Here is a 13,245-nt window from a genome sequence, read left to right as displayed (position 1 = left end):
GACTTGGAGTTACAATGTGCTGTTTAAGTGTTCCCTTTATTTTTTTGAGCAGTGTATTTGACCCCCTCTCAATCAGAAAGATTTCTGGCTCCCAGGTGTCTTTTATACAGGTAACGAGCTGAGATTAGGAGCACACTCTTAAAGGGAGAGCTCTCCAAGGATGTCAGGGACAAGATTGTAGACCTACACAAGGCTGGAATGGGCTACAAGACCATCGCCAAGCAGCTTGGTGAGAAGGTGACAACAGTTGGTGCGATTATTCGCAAATGGAAGAAACACAAAATAACTGTCAATCTCCCTCGGCCTGGGGCTCCTTGCAAGATCTCACCTCATGGAGTTGCAATGATCATGAGAACGGTGAGGAATCAGCCCAGAACTACACGGGAGGATCTTGTCAATGATCTCAAGGCAGCTGGGACCATAGTCACCAAGAAAACAATTGGTAACACACTATGCCGTGAAGGACTGAAATCCTGCAGCGTCCGCAAGGTCCCCCTGCTCAAGAAAGCACATATACAGGGCCGTCTGAAGTTTGCCAATGAACATCTGAATGATTCAGAGGAGAACTGGGTGAAAGTGTTGTGGTCAGATGAGACCAAAATCGAGCTCTTTAGCATCAACTCAACTCGCCGTGTTTGGAGGAGGAGGAATGCTGCCTATGACCCCAAGAACACCATCCTCACCGTCAAACATGGAGGTGGAAACATTATGCTTTGGGGGTGTTTTTCTGCTAAGGGGACAGGACAACTTCACCACATCAAAGGGACGATGGACGGGGCCATGTACCGTCAAATCTTGGGTGAGAACCTCCTTCCCTCAGCCAGGGCATTGAAAATGGGTTGTGGATGGGTATTCCAGCATGACAATGACCCAAAACACACGGCCAAGGCAACAAAGGAGTGGCTCAAGAAGAAGCACATTAAGGTCCTGGAGTGCCTAGCCAGTCTCCAGACCTTAATCCCATAAATCTGTGGAGGGAGCTGAAGGTTCGAGTTGCCAAACGTCAGCCTCGAAACCTTAATGACTTGGAGAAGATCTGCAAAGAGGAGTGGAACAAAATCCCTCCTGAGATGTGTGCAAACCTGGTGGCCAACTACAAGAAATGTCTGACCTCTGTGATTGCCAACAAGGGTTTTGCCACCAAGTACTAAGTCATGTTTTGCAGAGGGGTAAAATACTTATTTCCCTAATTAAAATGCAAATCAATTTATAACATTTTTTACATGTGTTTTTCTTGATTTCTTGTTGTTGTTATTCTGTCTCTCACTGTTCAAATAAACCTACCATTAAAATTATAGACTGATCATGTCTTTGTCAGTGGGAAAACGTACAAAATCAGCAGGGGATCAAATACTTTTTTCCCTCACTGTACAGCCTGATAATACTAGTGATCTAGTGACCTAAATCAGTATGCAGTATGTTGTTTGTGCAACAGTATCTTCTAAATCAAAGAGGAATACGCAAAGCATGAATATGTTAGCTACATGAAGTAGCTAAGAGAAAACATTAAATGTAGCCTAAGATTATAGGGTCCCCTAGGAAACACAACACTTTTGTTCCTACCGTGTCACAATAACACCTGGCATTTTCATTCGTCGTCATGTCAAACACTATATTCAAAGTGGCCACTATTATATTCTAACTATAGAATTTGAATAATCATTCTATTTCCATGATTCCAACAGTTCACCGAAGTCAAATCACAATTGCAACATTTGGTTAAAAATAAGGCCTAGATTGTTTGCCCATATTGTGCAGCTCTACGTGGCAGTGTGGAAATTACCTCAAATGAGTGCAGGAAATGCAGAAATTGATCAAAACATTTTAAGTTTAATTGAACAGTACAAAACATTCAGAACGGAGAAAGACCCATTGAAATCACTTAGAATGTATGTGTTGCCACCCTAGGGTCATGCACTACTCATAAAGCAAATGTCAAACTTTTATTATTAAAAAAGATAAAATACCGTCCATTTCTTTAAAATACCATGATATTATATTTTGTCCATATCGTCCAGCCCTACTGCACCTATCCGGTGTACGTGATGACTTTTTATCTCCTTTCAAAAGGCACTGTGGGTAATCTGGGGCTGTCCACACAAACGCTCCCTTCACACACAGGGTCAGGTGAGAGGGCCAGCATGCTCAGGGAAATCACATAGCAAGCATTCCACCAGCCATAGGCACCACACTATGCCCTTAACAAGCACAACTCTGAAAACACCTGCAAGCAGCGGCCCTGACAACAGTCTGCTGCCTGGCTACCACAACATCCTCTGGCAGACAGACAGCCAACAGGAGAGGAAGGTTGCTGTGTGGCAAACAGAGAAGCTACTGCCCATCCACAGTACTATTCACCTCTACACCAGCACTCCCTAGAGATGCTTACTTCATAGGCAGCTCCACCTTTCTCCTATGTCCCACTTCAAAGCTCAGTCAAAACCTATTTTGATCTTTCCATTCTCCATCCCCTCTCTCTACTACAGCCTATTAAACCATGTCCCCATGCCATTACCACTCCATTTATATATTCTCTCCACTCAGCCCCACAGACAGACAGACCAGCATAGCACTGCTAGCCAAGCCTTAGAGAGGGCCCCTAGTAGGCCAACTATAACGCTCCCCTACCCCCAGCAGCACCACAGACACTCACTCAATCAGGTTTCCTTACCGCTGTAGAGTCCACCAGCCCCAAAAATGGTCACAAAATGTATCAAATCATGATTGTGTAAAAATATATATATATATATGTTGTAGTGGGCCCATGCTGCCCTGTGCTGCTTTTTTGGAGCAAGTGGGACTGGAAGTCGAAAGAAACACCTCGTGGATCAGGTTACCCCTGAGGGGAGGGCGTGGAGGGGAGCAGGGGGAGAGGGGGCGGGCTCTACGGCCAGTGCTGTACACCCACCCCACCTTTCACCATGTCCCAGTCTTCATTCTATTTCTGCTTCCCTCTTTTTTTTTTTTTATTCTGCTCACGAGGTCAGTGACAGAGATCCATCTTACATAAAACACAGAGACATGGTCCTAAAAACAGCTCTTTTCCTTAATGGTCCCAATGCAGACTTTTTAAAAATCTTAATATCAAATAATTTCTGGGTAACAATGAAGTACCTTACTGTGATTGTTTTCAATTAAAATGGTCAAAAAGAAACAAAATTAGCTTCTTAGCAAAGAGCAATTTCTCAAGCAAGAATTTAGCTAGGACATGTCAGTGGTCAACAGGAAACTTGTCAGAGAGGTTTGGAACTCTTTCTTATTGGTCTATTAACCAAGGCAGCCCCATCAAAAACAGGCTGAAATTTCAGGTGGTCTTTTCAAACAGCTCTTACACTAAAAAGGGCATTATCATCATTTCCACAATTTCACAGTATTATCCCAACCTCATAGTGTGGAAATATATATAAAACACAGGAAAATCAAGTTTGACTGCACTGGGCCTTTAACGTTGGCATCACTCCACCAATATGTCAGTAAACAGAAGAAAGAGAAATTCTCCACTCCATCTAGTAGATGTGGAAGGAGGGGAAAGGGTTTGCCCTGACCTGGCCAAGTGTTGGAAACTCCTCTTCCTCCCTCTGCCATGGAGCATTAGGACACACTAATCCTTTCTCCAGGCGCCATGCCAGACTCATACTAGTCCTTCTTTCTCTGTCACTATCACCATCCCTCTAACTCTGTGTGGAGGCTCTTAAAGAACTGCCACAACAAAACTCCTGACTTGCACACTGAAGGAGGCATCCATGCAGGCCTGGTACAACTAACTGGAACACAACATCTAGGAATAAAAAGTTTCCCTTGTTGAGGCCATAGGCTCTGCAGCCTAGCAAATAAAAATGTATATTTGTATCATTGTTTATATGGAGTGAATCTTTCAATAAAATGCAAAAGAACTGAAACAAACTGAATCAACATCGGAGGTTCAGATATAGTTCCAGGAAAACCATATAATTTCCCTGGCTGTGACTAGCAGGCGAAGTCTGATAGGCCTCCCTCCCAGTCTCACAACTCTCCGGAGTACATACTAAAGCAATCTTCCTGATGGGTCAAAGGTCAGTCAGTGGATGATTGATGAGGGTGTGTGGCGGCGCAGCGTGGAGGGACGAGGCATCGCCAGTCGCCACCACCTAGTTGGATAGAATAACCCCAGGCCCTGCAGCTCAGCTAACAGGCCATTACACACACCTCCTCACAGCCAGTCAACAGCCACTTCCCCTCATGGTTTACATGGTCCCAGACCTGACTACAACGCTTTGAAAATGCATCCTTCCTTCCTCTACTCCTTGTAAGTGTTCCAAGTGTGCACTGACCTAACATAAATGGATAGGTGAAATCAAAAGGGTTTAACAACGCTTTCATCAATCCAGTCATGTCAGATCTATGATCACTTCATAGGATGGAGGAAGGTAGATACCATTTCAATGTATTTAGGCTCTCCGTTTCACTGTGGTGGTGTGCTCGTCCCCTTAACTGGGCCAGCTCTAAAGGCTATGATATGAGACACTTCCAGCAAGTTACTCCTGGTGTGCTCCTTTGAGGAGTTATATAGGGCCCCGTGTAGCTCAGTTGGTAGAGCATGGCGCTTGCAACGCCAGGGTTGTGGGTTCGTTTCCCACAGGGGGCCAGTATGAAAAAATAAAATAATAATGTATGCACTCACTAAGTCGCTCTGGATAAGAGCGTCTGCTAAATGACTAAAATGTAAATATAATGGAGGTGTCACTAAAATGGAACCAGATATATTTATATTAAATAAAAAAACTCACGCAAAGATGACAATCTTTCCGTTTAATAATTTTTAATTATTGTGGCCAATATGATGAGAAAAATCACAGTATGTCAGATCAGATTTGCACCTTTATCATGCAGGTGTTTATATAAGGACATGGAGGGTATAAATTAAGTGTATAAAACGTTAGGAACCCCTGCTCTTTCCTTGACGTAGACTGACCATGTGAAAGCTATGATCCCTTATTAAGGTCACTTGTTAAATCCAATTCAAATCAGTGTAAATGAAGGGGAGGAGACAGGTTAAAGAAGGATTTTTAAGCCTTGAGACAATTCAGACAGGCTGAATGGGCAAGACAAAAATGTAAGTGCCTTTGAATGGGGTATGGTAATAGGTGTCAGGCGCACCGGTTTGAGTGTGTCAAGAACTGCAACGCTGCTGGGTTTTTCATGCTCAACAGTTTCTCGTGTGTATCAAGAATGGTCCACCACACAAAGGACATCCAGCCAACTTAACACAACTGTGGGAAGCATTGGAGTCTACATGGGCCAGCATCCCTGTAGAACGCTTTCGACACTTTGTCTAGTCCATACCCTGACGAATTGAGGCTGTTCTGAGGGCAAAAGGGGGTGCAACTCAATATTAGGAAGCTGTTCCTAATGTTTTGTACACAGTGTATAGTGCACACAGGGCACTGTAGTGCTGCCCAACCCTATCATCATCCTCGTCATCATCACGGGCCTGAATGCAGAGCAGAGTCAGGCACACAAGGAGAACATATGAGCGTGACTGGGCATAGTGTCATTCTGACTAACAGGACATCAACAGGAGACCACTACCCACCCGGTCCTCATTAGAGAGAGGAGAGGACATAACCTGTGAGGCCTGCACCCTGCTCGCCCAGAGCTCTGCCATGTTCTGCAGCTGCATTGGCTGGTAATGGTGACAGTCTAACAAAGCCAGGTAAGCATACTAGAGGGTGGCCCTGAGTGGAGGAGAGTGAGGTGAGGCCACACCTAATGGGGCACTGGCGTAGCAAACACAACCTCAAGAGGGAGGGACACACCCAGACTGCTAAAGGAGGCTGAGGTTGAGGCCGAAGGGGGCGGGCTGGGCTCTGTTTCCTGTTGGGCTGCATTCCGCACGTTGCTCTCTAGTCTCACGTTCTCTCTACCAACCTGTATAGAGCCAGGCCTGCAGGAGAGAAGGACTGACCTGCCTGTGAATCAGCAGGCTTCCTCCCTGTCTGGGCATGCAGGTCACACAGGGAAGGGATCACTGCTGCTACCTCACTTTCCAAACAAGGTGTATGAATTGAGGAGCAAACTGAAGGATAGGAGATTCAGCAACACTTGGAGGACAATGGAATTCAATAAAATTGTATTTATTGCTGGAAGTAGAACCAATGCGTTTTGGCCTTCATCTGCGTTTTTACAGAAATAAAAAATAAAAACAGAACAGGTTTTCTGCCCCATTCGGTTTTATTTCTGTAAAAACCCTGATTAAGGCCAAAAGCCGAAACGCGTTGGTTCTACTTTCAGCAATAAAATATGTTATTGAATTCCATTGTCATGCAGATCACACACAAACAATAGCATGCATACACACTGACGTATACGCTGCACGAGCATCGAGGGACTATAAAAACACGCTCGCTCACTCACACACTGGGATTGGCCCAGGCTTTCATGAAGAGCGGAGCAGGGAGAAGTGATGAGCAGGAACTAGGCTGACATCTCTCTGCTCTCTTCCCAACATGCTGGTATTGACATTGACTACTAAGCACACTCCCACATCACAGGTCAGCATTACAGTTATGATGTTGGGTTGAGTGGAGGGTTAGGAGTAGAGACTATGTAAGTAGAGTTGAGGTAGTTAATATTAAATCCTTACCCTTGAGCAGGGGCAAGGGCGTGAGCTCGATGGGTTTGCCCTGAGACCGGAATTGGGACGAACTCTGCGATCGCTTCTGCTTGGCCTTCCTGACAGACTTCCGTGAAAATCCGTCCACTTTGTCCACAGATGGAGGTGTGGTGGCTGCCGAGGACATAGCCCTGCTGTAGAAGGGGAGACAAGGACAGGTCTCAGCTTAACATCTAGCCACAACACACACAAGACAGTGCAGACACTGCCGAGAGGAAGCTAAGGAAATGTCCAGTGATGTGTGTGCTGCTGATTATGCCTCATAGCCATTGATTAGGAGCCCCTGGAGAGGAAGCCGGAAAGTCACACTGTACACAACCAACCGCCTGCTCACAACACAACCGCCTGCTCACAAACAGTCATAAGAGGTGAATACCAACTGTACTGAACTACAACTAAACCGAAAGGCGCGTATGTGCCACTTTTTATCCACCAACTAAGGCACACACAGAGTCCATGTGTGTAAGAAGAAGAAACCCACAGTTTAGCAGAGTGAGGGACGGCACTGACAGAAGGTGTGCAGAAGGGTTAACACAAGAATGCATCTATCAGGTCAAATTCATCCAATGTCTCTAATGTATTATAACTGGTCAAGGGCCAGGCAGAGGGAGACAGAATACCAGACATAGTAAAGACACTCAGCCCTGAACCTAGACACACAATCATGTCATAAATCATGTCATGTAGCCTGCCCTGAGGTTGTGGGTGGCATTGTTAGCTATGGCTTCATCAGCCTGTTCACTGATCCAAGGGTGAAATATAGTTCATTAGAAGGTCGTAAGTCTCGTTGCTGCTTACCTGCATAGCCCTGCAGGTCTGTTAACATGGCAAAAACAAAATAAATCTAGAAAGCACAAATTCTTCCCTTTCCCCAGAAAACTATTGTGATAGTTTGCCATTCAAAACTGGACAGGCCCATTCAAATATTATACAAAGTGAGTCCCTGGAGCCAGAGAACATGCTACAAAAGCCTTATCACAGAGTATCATGAAAACACAACAAAACGCCATGCAAATGGCATCACCACCTGCAAACATGCAGTGGAGACAAAGGCGCTGCATGGTCAATCCGACGTCTACATTGGCAGTGCAGCATTTACAGCGATGCGGCCTCTGCAGAAATAAGGGCATTCATACTTCAAGTGCTTAGCGGAACAGCGCTGTTGAGCAGAGCTGTTGTCAAGAAAGTGAGTTTGTGTTTATACAGGACCTCCCGCCCCCACCTACCGTCAACCAATCATGTCAATGCAGAGCTATACAGAGCCCTCCGCATTGTTACAACATTTTGTAGGCACACAGCGATGCAGTAGGGAGCTCAATTTGGCCTCTGCATGCCTCCGGAAGCTCCGCGATTGAGTCACACCCTCCATATGAAGCCTCCGACCACATTTTCGGATCAAGCATAAATTAGCTTTTAGGCTACAGACAATGTAAACCCAAGCACACAGAGGTGCATGCTATTACACAGCACACTCACCTGTGCACAGTAGCACTAGAGTCCACACATATCACCATCAGCCCTTAGTACTCACTCACTGACTGACCAAACAACCAACCAACCACAAGCCCTAATGGTTGAGTAACGGGTGCTGCTGCTGCTACACTAGGGACAGTGCTGGTCGGGCATACGGCACAGCACAAAGCCATTCCCCTCTCATGCCTCTTACATAAGAGACCAGATGACATCCACACAGGCTGGGGGGATTAAAGAAATAGGGAGATCAAACAGAGAGAGAGCATCTCTACAGGAAGTCAACAAATATCAGAAGGCCCAAGGCACCTCTTATTACTAGCCAGGGAGCTGGAGAGAAGAACAAACGACAAACAGAAAATAAACAGACGGATGAAAACACTAAAGAACATAGGAGAGAAAGGATGGACAGAAATTATGAAGGGATTAAGCAGATGTGCCATACTGCAAATTCCCTACGCAACATCCCCTCATCATAGGTCAGACCTGCTTACCTGCATAGCCTCGCAGGACTGTTACAATGGCAAACAAAACCAAAATCTAGAAAGCACAAACCCTCTTTCCCCAGAAAACCATTGTGATAACTTGCCATTCAAAACGACTAAAATGGTTTAATCGTAATGCTGCATTAAAAATGAGGATAGGTGTTAGCCTACTACTTTATAAGACAGTAGTCCGGACTTGTGCCAAAGTGCCTTCAACTTTTCCTAGTAACAAATACATTCTGAATCATGAGGGGGGGGGGGGGGGGGGGTGTTCCTCATCAATTTACACACAATAGCCCATAATGACTAAGCAAAAACAGGTTTTTAGTAATTTCTGCGAATGTATTAAATAAAAAAACTTAAATATGACATTTACATAAGTATTCAGACCCGTCACTCAGTACTGTGTTGAAGCACCTTTGGCATGGATTACAGCCTCAAGTCTTCTTGGGTATGACGCTACAAGCTTGGCACACCTGTATTTGGGGAGTTTCTCCCATTCTTCTCTGCAGATCCTCTCAACCTCTGTCAGGTTGGATGGGGAGCGTCGCTGCACAGCTATTTTCAGGTCTCTCCAGAGATGTTGGCTCAGTCAGGGCTCTGGCTGGGCCACTCAAGGACATTCAGAGACTAGTCCCGAAGCCACTCCTGCGTTGTCTTGGCTGTGTGCTTAGGGTCGTTGTCCTGTTGGAAGGTGAACCTTCACCACAGTCTGAGGTCCTGAGCGCTCTGGAGCAGGTTTTCATCAAGGGTCTCTCTGCACTTTTCTCCGTTCATCTTTCCCTCGATCCTGACTAGTCTCCCAATCCCTGCCGCTGAAAAACATCCCCACAGCATGATGCTGCCACCACCACCATGCTTCACCGTTGGGATGGTGCCAGGTTTCCTCCAGACATGACGCTTGGCATTCAGGCCAAAGAGTTCAATCTTGGCTTCATCAGACCAAAGAATCTTGTTTCTCATGGTCAGAGTCTTTAGGTGCCTTTTGGCAAACTCCAAGCGGGCTGTCATGTGCATTTTACTGAGGAGTGGCTCCGTCTGGCCACTATACCATAAAGGCCTGATTGGTGGAGTGCTGCAGAGATGGTTTTCCTTCTCTAAGGTTCTCCCATCTCCACAGAGGAACTCTAGAGCTCTGTCAGAGTGACCATCGGGTTCTTGGTCACATCCCTGACCAAAGGCCCTTCTCTCCCTGATTGCTCAGTTTGGCCGGGCGGCCAGCTCTAGGAAGAGTCTTGGTGGTTCCAAACTTCCTCCATTTAATAATAATGGAGGTCACTCTGTTCTTGGGGACCTTCAATGCTTCAGACAATTTTTGGTACCCTTTCCCAGATCTGTGCCTCGACACAATCCTGTCTCTGAGCTCTACGGACAATTCCTTTGACCTCATGGCTTGGTTTTTGCTCTGACATGCACTGTCAACTGTGGGACCTTATATAGACAGGTGTGTGCCTTTCCAAATCATGTCCAATCAATTGAAATTACCACAGATGGACTCCAATCAAGTTGTAGAAACAACTCAAGGATGATCAATGGAAACAGGATGCACCTGAGCTCAATTTCGAGTCTCATAGCAAAGGGTCTGAATACTTTTGTAAACACTATTTCCGGAGGGTTTTTATTATAAATTGGCAAGAACTTCTAAAAACCTGTTTTTGCTTTGTCATTATGGGGTATTGTGTGTAGATTGATGAGGGAAAAAAGTTCATTAATCAATTTTAGAATAAGGCTGTAATGTAACAATGTGGAAAATGTCAAGGGGTCTGAATACTTTCCGAATGCACTGTAAGATGATGACGCTGTCAGTTCTGGATAGTCTATAACAATTGTACATTGCACATCATAAAACAAGGCAATCCCACAATGCACCAAGCCCATGCTGACAGGTGCCCAGAGAAGGCTGATAAGGTGGGGAACAGTGACTTGGGCTATATTACAGGCACATGGGCCCTCACTCCCATCATAAATACAGGGGACTTTGGATGCTAGGTTATCTTGACTGGAACGTGACTCTTACCTTGCTCATTGTGACATTCAAAACTCTTGAGAATGAGCAGGTGAGACACGCTGCTAAATGTGTGTACACAGGCACGCTCATTCACACACAGGAGACACACACCTTGTGCGTCCACTCCAGTAAGATTGGCAGAATGCTTAGATCACAATCATTTGCACCTATAGGATAGTGACGTGATGGTGAATAAGACTAACAGCACACATTGGAGCTCAACATCATCATTCCAAATGGAAAGGCTCAGAAGAGTCACAGTACTACCCAGCCAAACTTTTTGCAATGTAGGATTGATGAGATTGACTCTGAACCTGACATTCTGGGCGAGCCTCCACAAGAACAAATAGATTAACGTAAACATTATGCACATCTATGAAACCTTTGGTTAGCCCACATACGTTAACCATGATTGTTGATTCAAATGCACTGATACATATGACAATGGGTAAACAAACTAACTATAAATCAAACAAATACATGTAGTTAGCTATATCTAACATTTCTGTCTGAGGAACATTTCTTATTTCATATGGACCTGAAAACCTATGCTAATCTATAAATTATACATCTCGAAGATAGAAGCTAGTTAGCTAGGTTAGGTAACTAGCTACCGACCTTTGTTGAGACATTCTGTCACACCGATACAATGCCAATGTAGTTAACTAGCTAGTATTGGTGTAGTGACTAGCACCTAGTTGGTGTCGGGCCTAACTAGTTAGCTCGCCATTATGCTTGACATTGCGATTAGCAAGCACGTCAAGTAGTTAGTGATCGCACATCAGATACTTTCACAGTAACTGGTGCGCTAGCTAGTTACAGCAGTAGCCATCCGATATTTTCACCAAAAACAAACCTCCTCTTCAGTGTTTTTACCGTTAACTAGCTCTATTAGCAATACTATTTTTATCTTAACATAATATTATTTCATACTGGTAATGTTGGTAGTTATATTGGCAAAATATAAGATGGTCGTTAATGGCTAGTAACGACAGAAAATTAACTAGCTAACGGTTAGCTTTGATGCTGGGTCGTTCGCTACTAGCTAACATTAGCTACCTAGCTAGCTACATTAGCTAGCTATATAGTCAGCCAGTCAGAGGCTAGCGAGTTACGTTAGCGTTACAGGAATACGTGGTTAGTGTGTGTTAAATAGATATCTAGGAAGCTAGTTAACGTTGCAAAAAAAAAAAATTATTCTGACATCAAGTTGAGTAAACGAGCTGAACATTAATCCCACACATCTCTCGATATGGACGCAAACTAGCTACTAATGCTAACTGGCTAGAATCACACGTAGGTACCCAGAAACAAGCTATATGCAAAATGAGCCGTAACGTTTTACCTTGATCCTCTGTTGTCCGGAACGAATACTGTGGCAAGTTGTTATCCTCTATTAGACGATATTAAACTAAAATGCTTCCAATCGCGTACAAGTAGCCTCTCCAAGTAGCGGCAAAACAGCAGAAAAGCTATCTTGGCCTTTTTTTTTTTTTTTTTTTGACAGACAAACCCACGAGTGCCTTTTACCTTCTAACGAAATAATCCTCTGAGTCCCATTAATAACAAAATACGGATGTATAAAAATATTAAGTGGAGTCAATCACATTCCCTATTTATGAAAGAAATCACTTGTTTACACCAGATCTGTTTTCTTTTTTCCTTCTCTTGCTGTAGACAGTGTTTAATCTGGGGAAATATATTTTCACCCTTTTGTCAATATTACTGGGCTGAGTCCATGGCTCACATAACAGAGATACAACCAACCATCAAGCTCGGTTTGTCTCTATAGACGATGGTGATTGGTTTGTTCGAAGGATGGGGTTGGATATTCGATAACGTCCATCATTGCGCGAACCGAGACGCTCCTAGAGATGAATAAAAACAGGTAGGTTGAAGAGTATGGGACTAGGAAGGAGATTGGGTTAAAGACGAGGTGGAATTTTATACCTCAGTGGGAGGGGAATCCTCCCCGTATGGCATGAAGCTAAACCTGTCAAGGCCCAACCCTGGTTTACCGTTCATCCCCGCTGAAGGTTGGTCTTGAACGAGCAAGGACTAGCGACTTCTCTTGGTTTCCCATTAATTATATTATTTAAAAGAGCACATCAACATTAAGGATAGGAGGCGAGGATTTACAACAACAGCTGGCACTATTTATGCACTGATATTTTTTCAGTGAAAAAATATTTTTTCAGGAAAAATATAATACAGCAATAGTACGGATAAGAATAATAGCCCAAAACGGATGGATGGAAATCAGAAAAAAAAAATCAGGAAGAAAAAATAATTATATATATATATATATACACATACATACACACACACAAACACACACAAGCATTTGTTATCGGAGTTGATTTTCAACAGTGACATACTGTGTAGTAGCTATAGTATTCAAAATATCTAAACAATATCAAAACAAGTGCATATTGTTTTAAACAATTTTTTTCTTTCAGTTTGTCATATTGAAAATATTCAGCCCCATACTGTTTTTGTTTTTGTTTTGTAATGAAAGATAATCAATAGACAAGATTCAACGTTAATAAATCATTGTTACATAAAGTGTGTATTGGTGGGGGGGGGGGGGGGTCGGGTAGGGTATACTTGACTGCTAATCTAATTAAAAT

General features: G+C 44.0%; 1 protein-coding gene across 1 annotated transcript in view; it reads right to left on the bottom strand.

Annotated features, from left to right (window-relative positions):
• LOC311102411 (serine/threonine-protein phosphatase 2A 56 kDa regulatory subunit epsilon isoform) overlaps window positions 1-12,364 on the bottom strand; it is a 44,957-nt gene extending 32,593 nt beyond the window's left edge. Inside the window, exons 1-2 of the mRNA XM_084143744.1 lie at window positions 11,961-12,364; window positions 6,623-6,786 (exon numbers count right to left, since the gene is read on the bottom strand). Of these exons, the coding sequence (XP_083999870.1) occupies window positions 6,623-6,779 (157 nt within the window). The 5' untranslated portion in view covers window positions 6,780-6,786; window positions 11,961-12,364. The remainder of the gene's footprint in view (window positions 1-6,622; window positions 6,787-11,960) is intronic.
• Between the last annotated feature and the right edge of the window lie 881 nt (window positions 12,365-13,245).

This window comes from Coregonus lavaretus, assembly GCF_964263955.1.
Source record: "Coregonus lavaretus genome assembly, chromosome: 27".
Lineage (NCBI taxonomy): Eukaryota > Metazoa > Chordata > Actinopteri > Salmoniformes > Salmonidae > Coregonus > Coregonus lavaretus.
This window is presented reverse-complemented; position numbering and strand designations above follow the sequence as displayed.